At 42.4% G+C, this 22,911-nt stretch overlaps 2 protein-coding genes across 5 annotated transcripts in view; one reads left to right on the top strand and one right to left on the bottom strand.

Annotated features, from left to right (window-relative positions):
* The window catches only part of LOC140816436 (uncharacterized), a 31,124-nt gene extending 12,457 nt beyond the window's left edge, over positions 1–18,667 (bottom strand). Inside the window, exons 1-6 of one of the 3 annotated variants that reach the window (XM_073175697.1) lie at positions 17,783–18,665; positions 12,402–12,529; positions 11,952–12,092; positions 11,753–11,839; positions 9,952–10,105; positions 9,274–9,333 (exon numbers count right to left, since the gene is read on the bottom strand). In XM_073175697.1, coding sequence (XP_073031798.1) covers positions 9,274–9,333; positions 9,952–10,105; positions 11,753–11,839; positions 11,952–12,092; positions 12,402–12,529; positions 17,783–18,634 — 1,422 coding nt within the window. In that variant the 5' untranslated portion in view covers positions 18,635–18,665. Of the gene's footprint in view, positions 1–9,273; positions 9,334–9,951; positions 10,106–11,752; positions 11,840–11,951; positions 12,093–12,401; positions 12,530–17,776 lie in introns of all 3 variants that reach the window. The other 2 variants (XM_073175696.1, XM_073175698.1) reach the window with 2 other exon arrangements.
* On the top strand, positions 12,537–17,770 carry LOC140816437 (uncharacterized). 2 transcript variants are annotated; one of them, XM_073175700.1, is made up of 2 exons: positions 12,537–14,862; positions 15,452–17,770. In XM_073175700.1, the coding sequence occupies exon 1, from the start codon at positions 13,386–13,388 to the stop codon at positions 14,589–14,591; it is 1,206 nt and encodes a 401-aa protein (XP_073031801.1). In that variant the 5' UTR covers positions 12,537–13,385; the 3' UTR covers positions 14,592–14,862; positions 15,452–17,770. The 2 variants fall into 2 exon arrangements, with proteins under 2 accessions (XP_073031801.1, XP_073031802.1); XM_073175701.1 differs by having other exon boundaries at positions 15,626–17,770.
* Positions 18,668–22,911: the final 4,244 nt, after the last annotated feature.

A 22,911-nucleotide genomic window follows, 5' to 3' on the forward strand; every position in this document is an offset into this window, starting at 1 on the left:
GTGCGACCGCACCCGCGGTCATGCAGGGACCGCACCCGCGGTCTAGGTGCTGCAATTTTAGATGAATTCGCCGTGAGCACAGCGCACCCGCGTTCCTGAGCTACCGCACCCGCGGTCATACGTGCTATTTGAAAAATATAACGTGTCCTTGGCCATGCAAAGTATATGAGTTGTCTTCTTCCCTTTTCATTTCAGAATTCAAGGAACCGAGAGAAGCCAAGAAGAAAGCTCCCATTCCTTTGATCTTAAACTTATGATTTTGAATGATATATTGATCCGATTTTAATTCCGAGACCGGATTTGTGTTCCTCTCTTTGAAGGCTACAAGAAGATGTAAGTATTTCTCATTTCCAACATGGTTTGAAATTTAAGTGTTGGGGAAAATCAGATGTAGTGGTTATTTTGTGTTCTTGAGATTATGAACATCGTAGAAACGTAAACGGATCGAGTTTCAGACGCCGTATGCTATTATTTCGAAATTTCCGCATGTATTATGTTAAGATTGTACAGATTTCAGCTTATGTATTGAGGTGTTGATGAGATTATGAGTTGATTGTGATTGAGTATGTTATTGTGGGGTTATCGGTATCGAAGAAGTACGCCGTTATGCCATCAGTTTGTACCGAGACTGATTATTGATTATTCCAAGACTTTGTTGAGTTGTGTTTTGATATAAAACATTTGTATATTGTCATTTCAGATTAGTCTTGACAGAGTGACATTCCGACTTCAAGATCTCGACAGAGATTATGCGACGAAAGGTATAATTCATGTGGTCTCGGGATTGCACAACTCGATTCAGATTTGATATGAGTTTCCCTAAATCACATACTAGATTGTTATTACGTTTGATTATGTAATGTCTTGTTTATTGATTTATATTCGAGTCCTGAGATAGGAGATATTGGCAGATTGGCCAAAACTAGACGTTTCGGTGTATCGACGCATAGGAGTAGATTTACTCTATGTGCAGACCCTCGATACAGAGTTGACCGAAGTCTAGAAATAAGACGTACCGTTGCCCCGAGTGGTTGGGTAGGTGACAGACCGTCTTATTCACACCCGGATCCCTAGATTAGAAATGAGTCGAGTCAAGATTTAAAGGTTGAATACAGATTTGTATTCTTCTACATGTTTAGATTTTTATTCATGTTACTTGATATATGCTATGCTTTTGTACATGATTATTACATTGCATGCATCTATGTTTTATACTGGGATATGTTCTCACCGGAGTTATCCGGCTGTTGTCGTGTCTGTATGTGTGCATGGCAACAGGTGGGGCAGGATCTGGGTCTCGAGCTAGATGAGAGATTGATGATAGCGTGGAGATCTCGGGCGTTGAAGATTTGTAGTGTTTCCTACTAGACTTGTATCACTTATGTTTGTAGTTGGTATTTGAACACTAGTGTATGCTTGTACGAAACATACATGTATGTACGTTATGTTGTTTAATTAATATAAGACATGTTATGCTTTAATAATACACTTGAATTGATGTTGAAAGCAAATTTTTGACCCACAATTTGAACAAAGATCCAATTAAATCCCAAAAGAATTGAGTTAGAGCCCGGGTCCCCACAACAGGTGGTATCAGAGCCGTAGGTTCTGTAGACTGAGATAGAATAGAATGAGCGGGGTAGATCGAGTCATCTTCCTTGTTTTTGAAGTGCTAGCATGATTTATTGCTTTCCCTATTATATGTTGTGTTGTGTTATCTGAATTGATTTACAGCATTTCAAGCCTGAATCAGAACCGATTCTCGATCAGAGGTTATGATCAGAGGAGGGCTGAGACAGCTTGCATAATTTGTGTACTAATCAGTTTGATAATCAGATTTATGCCGCCTCGACGTATACCACAGCCAGAGCAGGGTAGCACGTCAGGTGCACAGATGGATGTCACCGCTACGCCGATGGAGACCTTATTGAAGAGATTTCAGTCTTTCCATCCGCCTACCCTGAAGGGCACAGAGAGTGCAGTAGAGTGCGAGAGCTGGCTTGATGATATCGAGATGTTATTTGAGTCTTTGGCATATACTGATGAGCGACGTGTGAAGTTGATAGGGCATCAGATGCAAGAGGTTGCAAAGAGCTGGTGGCTGACTACGAAGAGAGCCTTGGAGCACCGAGATATTGACATCACATGGAAAGTCTTCAAAGATGAGTTCTATCAGCGCTTTTTCCCCGTCTCCTACCGAAAAGATAAAGGAGCTGAATTTGCGAATCTGAGGCAGGGACAGTGGAACATCGAGGAGTATGTTGCTAAATTTTCTGCATTGCTACGATTTGCACCTCATGTGGCAGGGAACGACGAGGCAGTGGCTGATCAGTTCATCAATGGGTTGAACCCAGATGTCTTTACTTTGGTGAACACGGGACGGCCTAATACTTCTTCAGAGGCACTGAACCGAGCGAAGGGAGCAGAGGCTGGCTTGATCAGGCAGCGAGGGGCTCCCTACGGTGTTCAGGGGCAGAGACCACCACAGCCTACTACCGTACAGTTTCCACCACCTCCTCCTCGTTTTGACAGTGGAGCTAGTGGTAGTGGCAAGAAGGAATTTCTGAAGGCTAAGGGCAAGCAATTTAAGAAATCCGGGAGCAGTTCATCGAGTTCGAGTGGATCTCGACAGAGAGGTCAGGGTTCAGATTACAGTGGCGCATACTGTAGTTCGTGCGGAGGACGACATGCCACGGAGCAGTGTCAAGGAGTTATGGGACGTTGCAACATCTGTAGGCAACAGGGACACTTCGCCAGAGTTTGTCCCCAGAGAGGTGCACAACGATTCCAGAGTACAGGGTCATCAGCACCAGTGCCACAGATGGAGAGACAGGCATCCTCTGCACACTCCTTCCAGCCACCCTCTACACAGACCCAGCAGAGATCAGGAGGTAGTCAGACAGTGAGTCAGCCTCCCAGACAGCAGGCACGTGTTTTTGCCCTGACAGAGGAGCGGGCGCAGGAGGCACCAGATGACGTCATTGCAGGTAACTGTTTTCTTTGCGGTTATCCTGCATATGTGTTGATTGACACAGGTGCATCACATACATTCATCTCTGAACATTTTGCATTGAGACATTTATTGCTTGTTGAGTCTTTATTGACGGTAGTGTCTATAGCTTCTCCGTTGGGAAGTGGTTTGATATCGGTGACTACTGTTAGACACTGTATGCTTCAGTTTGAGGGGCATGAGATTGAGCTAGATTGTGTAGTACTTGGTTTAGCTGATTTTGACTGTATAGTTGGTATAGACATGTTGACCAAATACAGGGCCACTGTAGATTGTTTCCACAAAATTGTCAGATTCAGACCCGAAATGACAGATGAGTGGAAATTCTACGGCAAGGGTTCCAGATCTCGGATTTCCTTAGTATCTGCTCTGACTATGAGTAGATTGCTTCAGAGAAGAGCAAAGGGCTTTCTCGTATATTCAGTAGATCTACTGAAGTCGAGCCCAGCATTGGCAGATCTGCCAGTGGTTTGCGAGTTTGCAGACGTGTTTCCCGATGAGATTCCAGAATTGCCTCCGGTTCGAGAGGTTGATTTCAGCATTGATCTTGTGCCAGGCAGTGTTCCTATTTCGAGAGCTCCGTATAGGATGGCGCCTATTGAACTGAAGGAATTAAAAGCACAGTTGGAGGATCTTCTGTCCAAGGGATATATCAGACCTAGTGTATCACCTTGGGGTGCTCCGGTGCTTTTCGTTAGAAAGAAAGATGGTTCGATGCGACTGTGTATTGATTACAGACAGTTGAACAAGGCAACAGTGAAGAACAAGTATCCTTTGCCTCGCATCGACGATTTGTTTGATCAGTTACAGGGATCTTCGGTATACTCGAAGATTGATTTGAGATCAGGGTATCATCAGCTCAGAGTTAAAGATGTTGATATTCCGAAGACTGCATTCCGAACCAGGTATGGACATTATGAGTTTGTGGTTATGCCTTTTGGTTTGACGAATGCGCCCGCGGTTTTTATGAGTTTGATGAATCGAATTTTTCAGAGATATTTAGATGATTTTGTGATTGTGTTCATTGATGATATTTTGGTGTATTCGAAGAGTCTGACTGAGCATGCAGATCATCTGAGAATTGTACTGAAGACTTTGAGAAAAGAGCAGTTGTATGCCAAACTGTCCAAGTGTGAATTCTGATTGCGACAGGTTGTCTTCTTGGGGCATATTATATCTGGAGAGGGTATTGCGGTAGATCCGAGTAAAGTTGAGGCTGTGATCAGTTGGCCGAGACCGACTTCTGTGCCTGAGATACGCAGTTTCATGGGTCTAGCCGGGTATTATCGTCGTTTTATTCGAGATTTCTCTAGTATAGCGAAGCCTATCACCCAGTTGACACAGAAGAACATGCCATTTGTGTGGTCCGAAGATTGTGAAGCCAGTTTTGTAGAGCTGAAGAAGAGGCTGACTAGTGCACCTGTCTTGACGATTCCTTCAGGTACAGGTGAGTTCGTTGTATATTGTGACGCATCTCACAGAGGGTTGGGATGTGTTCTTATGCAGCGTGGGCACGTGATAGCATACGCCTCTAGACAGCTAAAGCCGCACGAAACCCGTCATCCGATTCATGATCTTGAATTGACGGCGATTGTCTTTGCCTTGAAGATCTGGCGTCATTATCTGTATGGCGAGAAATTTGAGATCTATTCCGATCATAAAAGCCTGAAGTACCTCTTTTCTCAGTCAGAGTTGAACATGAGGCAGCGGCGATGGCTTGATCTATTGAAAGATTTTGATTGCGAGATCAAGTATTATCCAGGGAAGTCAAATGCAGCAGCAGACGCCTTGAGTCGAAAGATATGTGCTCTTTCCTTGTCGACCGTAGGTGTATCGAATTTAGTAGAAGATTGTTGCTTGTCTGGATTGACATTTGATACAGATAATAGACCGCTGCGACTTGCTGCGATTCAGATTGAGCCAGACTTGATTATGAGGATCAAAGAGGCGCAAAGAACTGATCCGAGCATTCAGAGATCGATTGATATGGTCAGAGCTGGTCATATATCAGAGTATCAGGTTAGAGATTCTATTCTGTATGTGAATAACCGCCTAGTAGTGCCAGAGATTTCAGATTTGAGACGACAGATCATGTCAGAGGCACACTGTAGTCGGTTCAGCATACATCCTGGTGGCAGGAAGATGTACAATGACTTGAAGACGCAATTCTGGTGGAAGCAGATGAAGACAGATATTGCAGAATTTGTGTCTAAATGTTTGAATTGTCAGCAGGTGAAGGCAGAAAGAAAGAAGCCCGGAGGTTTACTTCAGAGTTTGTTTGTTCCTGAATGGAAATGGGATCACATTTCCATGGATTTCGTGACGAAGTTACCTCGATCTTCGCGGGGCTGTGACGCGATTTGGGTTGTGATAGACAGATTGACCAAATCAGCGTGTTTTATTCCGTACAGAATGACCTATCGACACGATCAGATGGCAGAGTTGTATGTCAGAGAGGTCGTCAGATTGCACGGTGTGCCAAAGTCGATCGTATCAGATCGTGATCCACGATTCACTTCTCACTTTTGGCACAGTCTGCAGCAGGCCTTGGGTACGACTTTGCACCTAAGCACTGCTTATCATCCTCAGACGGACGGACAGTCAGAGCGGACTATTCAGACTTTAGAGGACATGCTGAGAGCTGTAGTACTAGACTTTGGTACTAGTTGGCAAGATTCATTGCCGTTGTGTGAGTTTTCATACAACAACAGCTATCAGACTAGCATTGAGATGGCACCATTCGAAGCTTTATACGGAAAGAAGTGTAGATCTCCGTTGTACTGGGATGATATCTCTGAGGTACCAGAGTTGGGGCCAGATATGATTCGTGTATGACCGAGAAAGTGAAGATCATTCAGAAAAGAATGAAGACAGCACAGGATAGGCAAGCGAAGTATGCTAATATCAGACGCAGACCGTTAGTGTTTGATCAGGGAGACGGAGTATTTTTGAAGATTTCACCTTTCAGAGGCGTTGTCAGATTTGACAAGCGTGGAAAGTTGTCTCCTAGATACGTCGGTCCGTACGAGATCCTTGAGAAGATTGGCAATCGAGCTTACAGACTTGCTCTTCCTCCTTCATTGTCCGGTATACATGACGTTTTTCATGTATCGATGTTACACAGATATATGCCAGATAGTTCTCATGTCATTCAGTCTGACGAAGCAGAGGTAGATCAGACTTTGAGCTATATTGAACAGCCGATACAGATTCTTGATCGGAAAGAGAAACAGCTTAGAACCAAGACCATTCCGCTTGTGAAGGTTCAGTGGAGTCGTCATGGCATCGAGGAAGCAACTTGGGAGACAGAGTCTGATATGAGGCAGAAACATCCCGAGCTATTCATATGATGTGAGTCCTCCTTTCAATTTTGATTATACTGTGTTGTATATACTTGCATGATTATTTGCTTACGAGTTCGAGGACGAACTCTTGTCTAAGAGGGGGAGAAATGTAAGGCTCGAGAATTATCAACTGGCATTGATGTTAGACTTATAAAGGTAAGAATGCATGACATTTAAAGCAGAATTGTGAAGCTAGGCCGAAGTCACACCGCACCCGCGGTACAGGAAGGACCGCACCCGCGGTGCATTGACAGAAAATTGGTGAATTTGTGCGAAGCAAGACCGCACCCGGTGCTAGCAAGACCGCACCCACGGTGGTGCGACCGCACCCGCGGTCTAGGTGCTGCAATTTTAGATGAATTCGCCGTGAGCACAGCGCACCCGCGGTCATACGTGCTATTTGAAAAATATAACATGTGTCCTTGGCCATGCAAAGTATATGAGTTGTCTTCTTCCCTTTTCATTTCAGAATTCAAGGAACCGAGAGAAGCCAAGAAGAAAGCTCCCATTCCTTTGATCTTAAACTTATGATTTTGAATGATATAGTGATCCGATTTTAATTCCGAGACCGGATTTGTGTTCCTCTCTTTGAAGGCTACAAGAAGATGTAAGTATTTCTCATTTCCAACATGGTTTGAAATTTAAGTGTTGGGGAAAATCAGATGTAATGGTTATTTTGTGTTCTTGAGATTATGAACATCGTAGAAACGTAAACGGATCGAGTTTCAGACGCCGTATGCTATTATTTCGAAATTTCAGCATGTATTATGTTAAGATTGTACAGATTTCAGCTTATGTATTGAGGTGTTGATGAGATTATGAGTTGATTGTAATTGAGTATGTTATTGTGGGGTTATCGATATCGAAGAAGTACGCCGTTATGCCGTCAGTTTGTATCGAGACTGATTATTGATTATTCCAAGACTTGGTTGAGTTGTGTTTTGATATAAAACATTTGTATATTGTCATTTCAGATTAGTCTTGACAGAGTGACATTCCGACTTCAAGATCTCGACAGAGATTGTGCGACGAAAGGTATAATTCATGTGGTCTCGGGATTGCACAACTCGATTCAGATTTGATACGAGTTTCCCTAAATCACATACTAGATTGTTATTACGTTTGATTATGTAATGTCTTGTTTATTGATTTATATTCGAGTCCTGAGATAGGAGATATTGGCAGATTGGCCAAAACTAGACGTTTCGGTGTATCGACGCATAGGAGTAGATTTACTCTATGTGCAGACCCTCGATACAGAGTTGACCGAAGTCTAGAAATAAGACGTGCCGTTGCCCCGAGTGGTTGGGTAGGTAACAGACCGTCTTATTCACACCGGGATCCCTAGATTATAAATGAGTCGAGTCAAGATTTAAAGGTTGAATACAGATTTGTATTCTTCTACATGTTTAGATTTTTATTCATGTTACTTGATATATGCTATGCTTTTGTACATGATTATTACATTGCATGCATCCATGTTTTATACTGGGATATGTTCTCACCGGAGTTATCCGGCTGTTGTCGTGTCTGTATGTGTGCATGGCAACAGGTGGGGCAGGATCTGGGTCTCGAGCTAGATGAGAGATTGATGATAGCGTGGAGATCTCGGGCGTGGAAGATTTGTAGTGTTTCCTACTAGACTTGTATCACTTATGTTTGTAGTTGGTATTTGAACACTAGTGTATGCTTGTACGAAACATACATGTATGTACGTTATGTTGTTTAATTAATATAAGACATGTTATGCTTTAATAATACATTTGAATTGATGTTGAAAGCAAATTTTTGACCCATATTTTCGAACAAAGATCCAATTAAATCCCAAAAGAATTGAGTTAGAGCCCGGGTCCCCACATGTGTAAAGGCAGATCGGAGGAGGATGCTACGTGGGAAAACTTAGTTGATTTTGCTGCACAGTTCCCTGATTTTCTCCTTGAGGACAAGGCGATTTTTGAGGAGGCCAGAGATGTTATGAATTCAGATCCAATTGAGAAAAACAGGGAGTCATTGGGGCCAGGGATATCAAGTCATGAGAGCCCAAGTGGAAGTGGACATGGGAAGCCCAAGATTGTTAATGTGTATGTTAGGAGATCAAAAAAGAAATACAAATGACATGGGTGGGGGTACATAATAGAGAGGAATTGTATAGGCGAACATTCAGTTAGATATTTACATGGAAAAAGTGACTAGCACTTAGCTAGGGTGAAAACCATTGTACAGGGTGATTCACTCTGGGAGCAAGGGAGAAAACCATTGTACAGGGTGATTCACTCTGGGTTGTACAATTATTTCAGTTACCTTTGTGTTCTTCGTCTTACTGTTCATTTATTTGAAGAGCACAACACATGTCATTTGAATAAATATCTCCTGAAAATATATGAAAATCGTTCAGCTAATTTTTATCATGCCCACTCGCCTTCCTCTCAGGTAACCCACATAAAATGACAAGTTTTAGAATCATGGATCTCTCTCAGGTAACCCACATTAAATGATAATGTTTTAGAATCATGGATTTAAGCATATTCATTCGAAGATGGTGCATATATATACATATATATATATATATATATATATATATATATTTTGTTCATAGGAAATGATATTATATTAAAAATATAAATGATGTTAATTATAAAAAGTGAACCAGAGGTTCACGCCAGATAAGGCAAAAACCAGTCTTCTTAGCTTCTTCAACGTTATATGAATGCGCACCATGTTATTGGATATTTTGAGGCTGAATAAGTGGACCATATACAGATACTAGTGTAGCAGAAGAGAAAATTTTTCTGATGTTAAAATGAGTACAGGAAGAATACAGATAAATATAAATTACAAGCTGAAGGAAATCTGAAAGCGCTGAACTAAATCATAAAGAAACACACAATTAAATTAACACAAGAGAAAGAACTCAGTTACCTTAGTATAAAGATTGATGAGACATCCATAACTTATAACAGAAGGTGTTAAGCCACATTCCTATAACAACAATCCAATGTCAGCAAGTAGCATGGATATAATAGCTCAAATAATCCTGTTCACAAGAGTTTATCACTGCATAACCTCTGCATGTTTACAATGTCTAAAAAATACTACGCATGACGAAAAGACAAAGAAACAATTAGTATATTGTTCTTCAAGTTGAATTCAGCTACCTACCTCTTGATAGATGTTCTACAAGTTAATAAGCCAAAACAAATACATCTTTCTGACAACTCCCAGAAAGATAATGAACAATGAATCATTTCTTACAGCAAAATGACAGCTACTACATATTTAACTAATACAATTTGTGAAGATTATATCTTTATATTCAGTCCTTGCACCCGGCCATTTATATTTATCCAACCATCAGTAATAAGCTCCCTTACTTTGATCTCATTCTTTGCAACCAAGTTGCCCTTGAGCGTTACAGTGATGATATGAAAGTCATTTTTAGCTTGTCCCCAAACAATTTGATTGTAAATATCTTCATTCAAGAGATCAAGAAAATAACATTGAATAGACTTGCCAAAGAATGTTTTTTGTCTCACAGTTTGGAAGTAAAAGTAATGGTCTACTTAATCAACAACACTCAGGTAATTTTCGTTGAATTACCTTAAGTCTGTCAAATACCATTAAACATTTGTTCTCATCTTTTATCATCGTATAACCATCCATCATGGTATGATAAATGTCTATTGGAGCATCTATACCCTCTTCCTCCATTTCTCTTACCAGTGCTTCTGCACGGTTCATGTTACATGCTTGACTGCAGATATTGCAGATAAAAAATACAAAGTCAGAGGGATATTGGAAAATAAACAACAGAACCTTATATTTTGGAAATGCGATTACCAAAAAAAGGTACTTGATACTTTAGTAAAAAAAAAACACCCAATTAATGTCAATGTTTAGACAATGGAAAATTTCATAATACATTTGTTATAAATAACGTTTGGGATCAATCACCCAAGAGTGCCAAGATAACAAGGCCCCGTTAAACTCCCAACTCATTGGACGATATTCAGCAGCAGCAAACTCAAAACAATTAGAGTTGTTTTGATACAGAAATCATGAAATGCTCATAGATGAAACCTTGTCCATGTCACTTATATATGGAATTGACAATCCACCAATTGTCAAAATCAAGACAGTTTCTATTTTTAACTCTCCAGTCATTTGACCTCTGTTTATGCCCCACCAAAACTCCTAATCGGATAATTATTTGCCATTTCAGTATACAATAATCTATCATGTTCAAATTGGTTTAGATTACTGTTATCTTTGACGCTCATTTCAAAGTCCAAATAAAAATATAACAAAATACAGTTCTTGCATATTAAAATGTGATACATGGAGAATTGGATTTGGAGAATTATTTGCTGCTGGGATAATCCTCTTGCAAAAAAAAACATAACTCCAATACACATAACATGATAATATATGCTGAAATGTTGGTTAGGAAAATGTTGGTGAGGATTGTTTACTCTCACTGACCTCAGGAACAAAAGCTAAAAGAATGAATATCAAAACATTGACATTCCCACATAGAACAGCAGTACAACACATCTAAGTTATAACCCTTTAAACAGTCCACCAAGACCTAAACATCAGCTCCTTAAATCCCATCTATGCACCTCTAAGTGGATAATTGTTACGGTCCCGAGTCATGGATCGCGTTATGGTGTGGTTAATGGGTAATGGAATGACGGGTTTGAGGCTCATTGAAGAAAGAACCTAACGCTCTCGTAGATGAATCGAGGCTCATCAAAGGGAACCTAACATTTTCATGACAAACACCATTGAAAATAAATTTGTGTTGTCTGTATTTCATTCCAATCACTTCCTTAAATATAAGTTCCCTAAATGATACAGATAAATCTGTAGAATAACTTCCTAACCCAATCCTTAACCATAGGGATTATCTTTTATTTGTAAATAACTAAACTAAATCCGCAAACATATGCAGATTAACTCCTAATATAATCCTTAGTGATAAGAATTATCATTTATTTGAAAATAACAAAACTAGAAGACGATAACCAAATCCGAAGAAGATAAAATTAGTTGAACCCAATATTTTATTTTAGAACTTCCTATGAGTGAATCATTTATAGACAACTTCCTTTGGTTTGGGCTGACCTTTGATTAGAATATCATTGGGTTGTCCTTGGTCCATAATGCCCCTAACAATACTCAAGAAAAAACACAAGGCAAAGGGAAGAGAGAACAGAGAGAGGAAGAGGGAGAAAGGGAAAGAGGCAAGTACGATAAATATACAGAATTGCAGGTCATAACTGCTAATTCGTGTGCTAAAATTAAGATTGAAGTAGTACAATGAAAAAAATAAAGATAACAAAGTAAAATAAAAACAGAAATCAATACTAATGAAAATAAGTAAATCTTTGATGCTCACCAACAAGCATAGATTATGTTTCCGTATATGATAGCATTTAAGCCTGCAAGCTTCTCTTTCGCCTCCTTAAACCAAAGCTCTGCGGCTCTTTCAGAAACAGTGGAAAGAAACATTAGTAGAAGAAATTACAGGGAACCTTTTTCAAATATCTGCAGTTGTTATGATAGAATTAGTCTGTGTACAGCACATAGCTACGTACTCAAAGTTTCCAATTTCGCCAAATCCTCTAACAAGAATACTGTAGGTCACCAGACTCATTTCAATCCCCTCATCCTTCATCTTCCTCACACATGACAATGCTTCTTCCATGTCCCTTCCAACTGCATAAGCGTGAATGAGACTGCAGCATGCCACGTTTATTGATTGTGAAATCATGGACAACCAATGAGTAATAATATACTCATTCAAAATATGTGAATAACTCATAAATTCATTTAAAATCATCAACTTAAAAATAAGTACAAACAGAAACTCTGAACGTTAAAAAAATGGGTAAGTCCTATCAACCACTCTTGGTGACAAGTAAAATTGCACAATTTAAAAAACTTCAGAAATGACGAAGGACTAAAACTGAAACATCTAAGAAAACTCCAGAAATGACTGCTAGAAGTGCAACATTAAAGAGTTAAACTACATAGTAAACTTTTACTTTGTATATACATGTAAAGTAGGCTCTATCCCCCGTGCCCGCATCTTCTCAAATATTTCACGTGCATGATGCATATCACCTCGCTTAGCATAAAAATTCACCATTAACCCGAACTCTTTCCTGGCAGGCTACACAAAACAATAAACCCATATTAGATTGGTTGGAATACTATGCGCAATAATAATATTAATAAGGTTACATGAAGGCTACATGATTACATTTCATGAATAAGCAACTATGTTATCTCCACTTACTTTTTCCAGTGCTCCTTAATCAAGGCACTGCAGCTTCTTTCAGCCGACCAATGCTCTTGAGAGCACAAATAACATTAAATCAGAGTATAACACGCATTATCTATTTTAGAGTATATAGTCCCTGATACCCCAGGGATAAACCCATCAAGATCTGGCCCAAACTCCCGGCCCATCTCTAAGGCCCACAGGTGACTGGCCCATGACAAGCCCAGGTATTCTCCTATAAATACCAGGTTTGAGCGTATGATTAAGATTTCAATATTGTTTTCAGCAGCATCCTTAGCTGCTCCCCCCATATATCCTCGGTCACTGACTTGAGCGTCGGAGGGGCTACGCCAGGACACCCTCCTGGCCCCCTCTTAACGGTCTTTTTCTTGATTTCAGGCTCAGGGTCATCTTAAAGCCCACGTCTGAACTAGTGACGCTCGTTGGGATCGGACCCTAGATTTCCCGTGAGTATCACTTGGCGCCGTCTGTGGGAACTTTGAGTTGAGACGTAGAGATCTTAGGCAGGAGAGGAAGCAGAAGAGTTAACTCAGCGTCATCGCGTCCTCAGAGGGGACCCGAACCGTCTCATGTTGAAGCGAGGCAAGAACAACCCCATCAGGAGGCGAGAACAGAACAGCCTCGTCAAGAGAACAGGGTCGAGCAACCTCGTCCTAATGAAAATGTGAGGAACTTGACCCTAGAACAGTTGGGTCAATTTATCACCCGGATAGTGGATGAGGCCATGAAGAGGAATCAAGAGTCTATGTTTGCAGAAGATCAGACCGCTCGCCAGGAGCGAGAGGAGAATGTGGAGGGAAGTCAGAGTAGGGTGGAGGAGACGCGACCCCGCCCAAGTGAGGAGAATCCGGAGATGGAAGAGATGTGGAGGGAAATACGGACGCTGAGGCAGCAATTGGGAAACAGAGATGCAGCCCCCAAGAAAGGAAGTCTTTTTTCCCTCGCCATTTTGAAAGAGGGGCTTCCTCCAAATTTCCGACAGTCAAACGTTGGAGAATATGATGGACATACGGACCCCGAAGAACACTTGGGGAGGTTTGAGAACATAGCTCTGTTGCATCAGTATTCAGATGGAGTCAAGTGCAGAGTGTTTCTGGGCACTTTGGTGAGGTCAGCCCAGCAATGGTTTAATTCCTTGCCGCCCAACTCCATATGCTCTTTTGAGGATTTCTCAGCTGCTTTCTTGCACCGGTTCGCTAGTAGCAAAAGACACCAAAAAAACTACTTGAGTTTGTTTGTAATGAAACAGCAAGAGGGTGAAACTTTACGGGAGTTTGTCCAGCGCTTCAACAACGTAGCATTGGAAATACCAGCGGTCACTCCTGACATCATGATAAGTGCCTTTACCCAGGGACTTAGAGGAGGGGAGTTTTTCAAGTCGCTGGTCAAGAAGCCTCCGTCGAGCTATGATGATCTGTTGGCTCGAGCTGAGAAATATATAAATCTTGAAGATGCCCAGCGGCATAAGAGAATGGAGCAGCGACCTGGGAGGAGTGGAGTTGAGGGAGCGGAAAGAGGAAGTAGGAAGAGACGCGCGGGCGAGAAAGAGGATGATAAGATTAGGGACAAAAGACAATTCTCATCACATGTTCCTCTGAATAGGAGTCGTGACGAGGTGATGGAGGTGAGGGAGCCCGGGGAAAGGTGGGAGAAGTCGCGAAGGGCTAAGAGCAGTGCTAGGTTGCCTTCGCGGGACAGACGAGAAAGATCTGCATCTGGGAGTCGACCGAGGTCTCGCCCGTCCCCTAGGCGTGGTCAAGGCCCTCCATGGATAGATCAGAGGGTCGGGGAGCAGAGAGATGAAGGTCGAGGTCAAGGTGTTCCTCAGGAACTCGTCGAACCGAGTAGAGGAATGAATGAGGATAACCACCCTACGAGAGGAATGATTCATATGATCTCGGGGGGTGCTACTGATGGAGACTCTGGGTAACGCTCTAAAGAGGGATGGGAACGCTTACCACCTTAGAGAATATCTTTACTTCATTTTTGATGTATTTCGTTCCTGAATTTGTCTTACATTATCAGTTGATATTTAATAAAGCCAAGTTCTTATATTAAATCTGTGGATGCTGTTGTATTGTGATGATGAAAAGAATTAAATTTTCCTGCTAAGGCATCGCCTAGCAGAGGAGCAGAGTTGAGGAGGAGAATTTCTATTTTCCTGCTGAGGCCCGGCTCAGCAGAGGAGTTAGAGGGTGGAGGTGTTGAATCTTTATTTTCCTGCTGAGGCCCGGCTCAGCAGAGGAGTTAGAGGTTGGAGGTGTTGAATCTTTATTTTCCTGCTAAGGCCCGGCTCAGCAGAGGAGTTAGAGGGTGGAGGTGTTGAATCTTTATTTTCCTGCTGAGGCCCGGCTAAGCAGAGGAGTTAGAGGTTGGAGGTGTTGAATCTTTATTTTCCTGCTAAGGCCCGGCTTAGCAGATGAGTTAGAGGTTGGAGGTGTTGAATCTTTATTTTCCTGCTAAGGTATCACCTAGCAGAGGAGTCAGAGGGTGGAGACGTTGAATCTTTATTTTCCTGCTAGGGCCCGGCTTAGCAGAGGAGTTAGATGGTGAGGAGGTTGAATTTCTATTTTCCTGCTAAGGCATCACCTAGCAGAGGAGTTAGAGGATGGGGGTGTTGAGTTTCTATTTTCCTGCTAAGGTGTCGCCTAGCAGAGGAGTTAGAGGGTGGAGATGGTGAATTTCTATTTTCCTGCTAAGGTATGACCTAGCAGAGGAGTTAGAGGGTGATGGTGTTGATTTCTATTTTCCTGCTAAGATGTCGCCTAGCAGAGGAGTTAGAGGGTGAAGGTGTTGATTTTTATTTTCCTGCTAGGGTGTCGCCTAGCAGAGGAGTTAGAGGGTGAAGGTGTTGATTTTTATTTTCCTGCTAGGGTGTCGCCTAGCAGAGGAGTTAGAGGGTGAAGGTGTTGATTTTTATTTTCCTGCTACGGTCTCGCCTAGCAGAGGAGTTAGAGGGTGAAGGTGTTGATTTTTATTTTCCTGCTAAGGTGTCGCCTAGCAGAGGAGTTAGAGGGTGATGGTGTTGATTTCTATTTTCCTGCTAAGGTGTCACCTAGCAGAGGAGTTAGAGGGTGGAGATGGTGAATTTCTATTTTCCTGCTAAGGTCTGACCTAGCAGAGGAGTTAGAGGGTGATGGTGTTGATTTCTATTTTCCTGCTAAGGTGTCACCTAGGAGAGGAGTTAGAGGGTGGAGATGGTGAATTTCTATTTTACTGCTAAGGTATGACCTAGCAGAGGAGTTAGAGGGTCATGGTGTTGATTTCTATTTTCCTGCTAAGGTGTCACCTAGCAGAGGAGTTAGAGGGTGGAGATGGTGAATTTCTATTTTACTGCTAAGGTGTCACCTAGCAGAGGAGTTAAAGTGTGGTGACGTTAAAATTTTATTTTCCTGCTCAGGTGTCACCTAGCAGAGGAGTTAGAGTGTGGTGACGTTAAAATTTTATTTTCCTGCTAAGACCCGGCTTAGCAGAGGAGTTAGAGGGTGGAGGTAGTGAATTAAATTTTTCTGCTACGGCATCGCCTAGCAGAGGAGCAGAGTTTGGGAGAAAAAAAAAAATTTATTTGGTTAGTCGATGACGAAAGATGTTGGGAATTTTCCTGCTACGGCTTCGCAAGGGAATATATCAAAATTCTCATCACTGGGCGAGCGTGGCACGGGGCTGGGCGAGCGTGCCGAGGTGTTGGGCGAGGTGCTGGGGCGAGGGCGAGGTGAGTGATGGCATAAGGCGAGGCGAGAAGGGGCTACGGGCGAGAACGATGTGGGGCGAGCGTGGCACGGGGCTGGGCGAGCGTGCCGAGGTGTTGGGCGAGGTATTGGGGGGAGGGCGAGGGCGAGGTGAGTGATGGCGTAAGGCGAGGCGAGAAGGGGCTACGGGCGAGAACGATGTGGGGCGAGCGTGGCACGGGGCTGGGCGAGCGTGCCGAGGTGTTGGGCGAGACGCTGGGCATGGCTTGGGCGAGCTAGTGGCTTGGGCGAGGTGCTGGACGAGGACGGGCGAGCTGGTGGCTTGGGCGAGACGCTGGGCATGGCTTGGGCGAGGTGCTGGACGAGGACGGGCGAGCTAGTGGCTTGGGCGAGACGCTGGGCATGGCTTGGGCGAGCTGGTGGCTTGGGCGAGGTGCTGGACGAGGACGGGCGAGCTAGTGGCTTGGGCGAGACGCTTGTGGCTTGGGCGAGGTGCTGGACGAGGACGGGCGAGCTAGTGGCTTGGGCGAGACGCTGGGCATGGCTTGGGCGAGCTGGTGGCTTGGGCGAGGTGCTGGACGAGGACGGGCGAGCTGGTGGCTTGGACGAGACGGTGGGCAGGGGGGCGGCGAGGCAGGGGCGAGCGTGGCGAGGGGATGGCGAGGAGGCAGGGGCGAGCGCGAGGCAAGCGGCGAGCGTGATGGCGTCGGGGCGAGCTCGGCAGGTGGATGTGTAGGGCGCTCGGCATGGGCGAGCGTGCAGCGTGGCAAGCAGCGAGCGGGAAGGCGTCTGGGCGTGCACGGCATTGCGACTCGACGAGGGGCGAGCGTGCGACAGTGACGAACGACTGGAAGAAAATGCACAACTCGCACCCGGTAGACCGAGAACAATGCAATTAATCGAACTTTGAACCTACGATTCAGTTCGACTCGGGAGGGGGAGACTGGTGATACCCCAGGGATAAACCCATCAAGATCTGGCCCAAACTCCCGGCCCATCTCTAAGGCCCACAGGTGACTGGCCCATGACAAGCCCAGGTATTCTCCTATAAATACCAGGTTTGAGCGTATGATTAAGATTTCAATATTGTTTTCAGCAGCATCCTTAGCTGCTCCCCCCATATATCCTCGGTCACTGACTTGAGCGTCGGAGGGGCTACGCCAGGACACCCTCCTGGCCCCCTCTTAACGGTCTTTTTCTTGATTTCAGGCTCAGGGTCATCTTAAAGCCCACGTCTGAACTAGTGACGCTCGTTGGGATCGGACCCTAGATTTCCCGTGAGTATCAGTCCCATAGCCAGATAACTCATTCAGATAGCACACTTTTTTTCTGATAGCACACGCTTGATTCAGATCCAACAGTAAATGCAGCAGCAGATGATTGATTGATAAATTATATGAAGAAGTTATACAAGAGAAAAATATACATTAACCTTCTTAATCCTCTCAAAAGCTCCCACAACAGCCTGCCAATTCTCTGGTTGAGTCTCCAAAACCTTCTGGAACTCTCTTCGTGATCCATTCCTCTCTTCATGCCACTTAGACCTAAACTCATTTCTATCTTCATCCCTGCCCTCCACCCATCTAACCCTCTCCGCCAGTTTTTCCTTCGTTCTTCTTCCATTGTCCAACTTCACAGTTAACACTCGGCCATGAAATTCCACCCCGTCAAACTCCACAGCCTTCATTGCAGCCTTTTCGGCCTGATGCCCATCGTACAGGACGAACCCGAATCCCATGTTTCTCTCCACATCATCATAACCCTTTATAAGAACCACATTCTTGATTGGCCCAAACTGCCTGAAAAACTCAGCCACCTCAACTTTCTTTATCCACAAAGGAAGATTGCCCACAAAGATTTTACACTTTTCCCTGAACCCTATTTCCTTTTCATTTTCTTCTGAATGTTCAAGAACACCATCTTCAAATTCCACTGGAAGTGTCTCTTCCAATGAAAGTGCAGGTATGTCCGGGGGTGGTGGGGAGAGCTTGCTGGACAACCGAAGCTTATTACTTAATCGATTCGGGGGTGGCGAAGTGCGAGTGTTAGGGGAACTAATAAGTTTCTTTAGGGGGTTTTCTGTGGAAGAAGTCTGTGTGGGATTATGAGTTGTGGGGCGGCGGAGAACGGCGGAGGTTTTGACGGAGCTGTCTCGTGACCATTCTGAAGCAAGATGTGTGGGAATATGAGTTGTGGTGGCGGCGCCGAGATGTTGTTTCACGGCGGAGTAACGAGGCGGGGGGTTAGAATAATATGCGCTGGCGGGGAGACACAAAATATCCATAGTCTCCTCGAGACCTCAGCTGACCATGAAATGAAATGCTTTAAGGAAAGCATATTTAAATCTTTATTATTTTATTATCTGAAAAAAAAAAATATTATTATTTGTAATATTAAAAGGACTATTGCTGTAAAATACGTAAAATCAAACTCAACTTCCTTATAAGTTCCTAAGTCTGATGTTTTTTGTTTTCAGTCTGTGTCTGCAAATATTTATTTGTTTGGACTCTCTTAACTATATAATGAGTTGAGAGAAGTCAACGAATTTGAGATATTGTCCTTTAAATTGTTTTAATAAAGCTAACTAATGACATTTTTTAAAAATGAGTTTGAAAACCACTTTTATAAGTGATTCCATTATCAAACAATTTTTGTTAAAATAAAACAACATATAAAAGAGAGAAACGCAAACTTCTATCAAGGGAAAATAGTCATATTATTTGACGTTATCAGTTGATGAGATTTTTATTTAATTGTGTTATTGATTTGTTGGATTTTCTTTTTGAACGTGTTATTACATTATGTTTGACGGCTTTATGATTTCTTAGCACATTTTATTTTGTCCAACAATAGTTGATGCATATAGTATGTTTGTGTTGCATGATATATCGAACGATAAAATACAGTAACTTTTGTAAAATAAATTAACTAAATGGTGAAGAAAATACAGTAGAACAAAGTATAAAGTAAATCAAACCGATACATGTACGAAATACAGTGTCCTTATGTAACGCACCGAAAATTTAAAGTTCACGTAAACCTCATGCACGCAATTATTTGCTTTTGTATTTTAATTAATTGATGGGATTGCGTTAATTAATTATGATGTGCATAATTGCATGTTTAAAATTATATTTTCTACATGATTGCATTAAAATGTATTTTTTTAAAGGATATTCAAGTTGCGATCGAGGAACGGGGACGAGGGCAGAAAATTGTAAAATGATTTTATTAAATATTTGTTTTTAATTATTTAAAGGGCGGTCGATGCTTTTTAATAATTTTTGAAAATATAGGATTTTGAGGTGATTTTATACGTCGAGACGTATATTTTATCGGTATTGGATTTTTAAATAAAATTCGAGCTTTCGGGCATCCCGGCTAATAAATTCACATTTTTATTTAAAAGAAAACTTTGTTTTTATTTTATTTAAAATCTAGTTAATTTAAATGGGCTTTAATTTATGGCTTAATAGGCCTAAGCCTATTTAGATAATTAATTTAGTATATAATATACAAAAAAACTCATAAACCTATTCTAGTTTAAAAATATCAATCGGCCACCTTGTTTGTCTTTTTAAAAAACTCTCCCACTCTCTCAAGACACACACCCACACACGGCACTTCAATTATTTCTGGAAAGGGAAAGCAGCAGCCGTGAGGGGAGGTTTTCTCGTGAAGTGCAAAGCCCCGTCGTTCATCCGTTTTTCGTCGTCGTCGATTATCCGAGCGTTAATAACGCAAAGGCACCCTCTAATCTCCTTTTCTCATCCATTATATCATATAATCCTTTTAAATACTAGATGCATGAAAATTGATTAAAAGTTTTATAAGTTTTCGGTTTTATGCATTGTGGAGGTTGAACCCATGATTTTGAATCTCATAACTTGTTTCATACATGAAAGGGGCTGCCATGATGTTAGGCTATGATCTAGAGTTGTTTTTACATGAGTCTAAGGGGTTATAGAACTACACAACACGCCACAAACAATCCTAGAGACAAGTCGGGACCGTATCGGAACGTATTGATCTTGGGGTTCGGTTTTAGGGAACATCGATGCATAGGCTGGCTTGGGTCACTGCTGGGTTTCGGTTAGGGGCTGGGAAGGAGTCCTAGCCATGCTAGGACTCGAGATCTAGGGCTGGGGAGGAGTCCTAGAAGGCTAGGACTCCACCCGAGAAATAAGGAACTCACGCGCAGGGTTCAGGGTGATCGGCCGAGAATTTCAGGGGGGTGGCTCGTTAAGGGGCTGGCTAGGTGGTCTGGGTGACGGCTTGGGATAGTCCAGAGAGGGGTAGCAAGGTTAAGGGCTCGGGGTATCTCGAGCCAAAACCATGCGAGGAAACACACGCACGCACACAGGGAGGGGAAAGCATGCAGCTGTGCTCGCGTGAGGTTGCTGTCATGGGCAGTGCTTCGGGCGCGAGTTCAAGGACTGGGGCTGGCCTGGGCTGGGTCAGGGTGTGGTCCAGGGAGGGTTAGGTTCGTAAGGGGGCGAGTGGTTCACAGCTAGTTGAGTCCTAGTCCAATTAGGAGTTCTAGAGGTGCTAGGAAGACACACTCAAAACATGCAGATTTTGGGCCAAGTTCTAGGAGGTTTTTGAGCGGGCCAGGGCCGGGTTTTTGGGCTGGGCTTGTACAGTAAGGTGCCTAGGTAGGTTAGCTATGTTTTGGCTCGAAGTGGCTCGGGCGTGGCTCGAGTAAATCGAGAGATGGCTCGGCGGGTTCACTAGGGTGTCAATATTTCGAATTTAAGAACAAAAAATAGATCCAAGGGTCCACGGGTGTGGCTCATGACTTGGATAGGTAGAATAAATCATAAAAAGGTTATGTTAAAAATTTGGGATCAAAATAACGAGTTTTGGATTTATTAGGAATTTAATCGCCGCACGAAACGTCAACTATCGAGTTAATTGAAAAGTCTAGTTTTAAGCTTCATAAAATCATGGAAAATTAGATTTAAGCTTAAATAATTATTATAAGTCTAAGTTTCTGATTTGGGAATTTTATGTTGAGGTTTGGGATTTTTCGGGATTAAAACGCATTAGTACGTCTCATTTAAGGGGTAAATTAAAAGTCATTGATTTAGGCCAAATAAAAATATGAGAAAATTCATGTAAGCTTAAATAATTATTTGGGACATTTTAGAGTCATGAAATCAAGAAAAAAGTCGAATTCGTAAAAAGTCGAGTCCAGGGGTAAAACGGTCTTTTTACACCGTGAAATTAGTAAAGGTCATGGCAGTGCCCGAAATGCGATTTTCATGTTATTTATGGTGATTTTAAATGTTTATGAATTTCTCATGAATTAATTATGATTTTAAATGTCTAAGGAATTTTCATGGTTTATTAAGAAATTTAAAATACATGTTGCATGCTTGGTTTCGAAAAGAAAAACGTAAACATTATTCACGATTTTTCTAAGTGATGCGAATGAAGAATGTTGAAGGATGTGAAGTTATTGTGACTAGTTCGTTAATGGTGGTTACGTCGTGAGGGTTATGGTCCCAGTGGGAGCCCGACGATCGTGTTTCTATCATTGCGAATTCAGGGTATCAAGTTTTATGGTAACACTATGAATGGGAATGACGTGAGGGGAAAAGGCCCCAGAGGGAACCCATGGATTTGGGAAAAGGCCCCCGAGGGAGCCCCGACGAGCGTATTTCTATTCGATCATGATAGGCCAGGGCCCAGTTGACCGGTGAGAGTGTTGCTGGTGTCCCCCGCCGCCCAGTACTGTGGTTAGAGAGATGGATCCATCGTTCATTGTCATGTCATGTCAGGGAAGTCACAATTAACGATCTGAATTCAACAAAGGAAAACGATATTTCTCATGATTCATGCTCACGGATTTATGTCATGTCACGTCATGTTAAAGAAGAAGTTATCATGTTTTCAAGTCATGAAATGTTACTTTTACTTAAAAGTATTTTCACTGTTGCATGCGATTTTATTATTACTACTCGTTATCAAGATTATGGGGTGTTGAGTCTTTAGACTCATTAGGTGTGATGGATGCAGGGGGTATTGATGGGGTTCTTGACGGATGATTCTACTGGGCTAAAGGTGCACACAACCCGAGGACCGGCGCGTCATTTCCGCATTATGCTTTTTGATTTTAAGTTAAAGATTATTTATTTATGCTTATTTTGAGAGATTTTTGAGAGGCTTAGTATGGGCTATACCTTTTCAAACTTATTGCTTTTAAACTTGGTAAAACAGTAGACGATTTTATTTTACGACAAATGCACTCGAATTTTGATATACTAGTTGATCGAGGTTTTATTTTAAAGAGAGCAAAATATTTTATGAAAATATTTTGTAGTGTTAGATATGGCATTTTCGAAAATGAAAAAAAAAAAATTTCTAGTACTTTTAAAGCAATAAAAAGGGCAAGCGTTTCACCTTAAAACAGATTTGTCCCCTCCTGAATGTGCTTCGAGGATCGTCTTGGACCTCGGTTTCCCAGGATACAAAAGAACAATCAGCAGTGACTTAGCATAAGACACTACTACGGTGAACTAAAAACATACATTTACTTTGTCACTGAGATTTAATGGA

Source organism: Primulina eburnea, chromosome 16 (genome assembly GCF_022965805.1).
Source record: "Primulina eburnea isolate SZY01 chromosome 16, ASM2296580v1, whole genome shotgun sequence".
NCBI classification, from domain to species: Eukaryota; Viridiplantae; Streptophyta; class Magnoliopsida; order Lamiales; family Gesneriaceae; genus Primulina; species Primulina eburnea.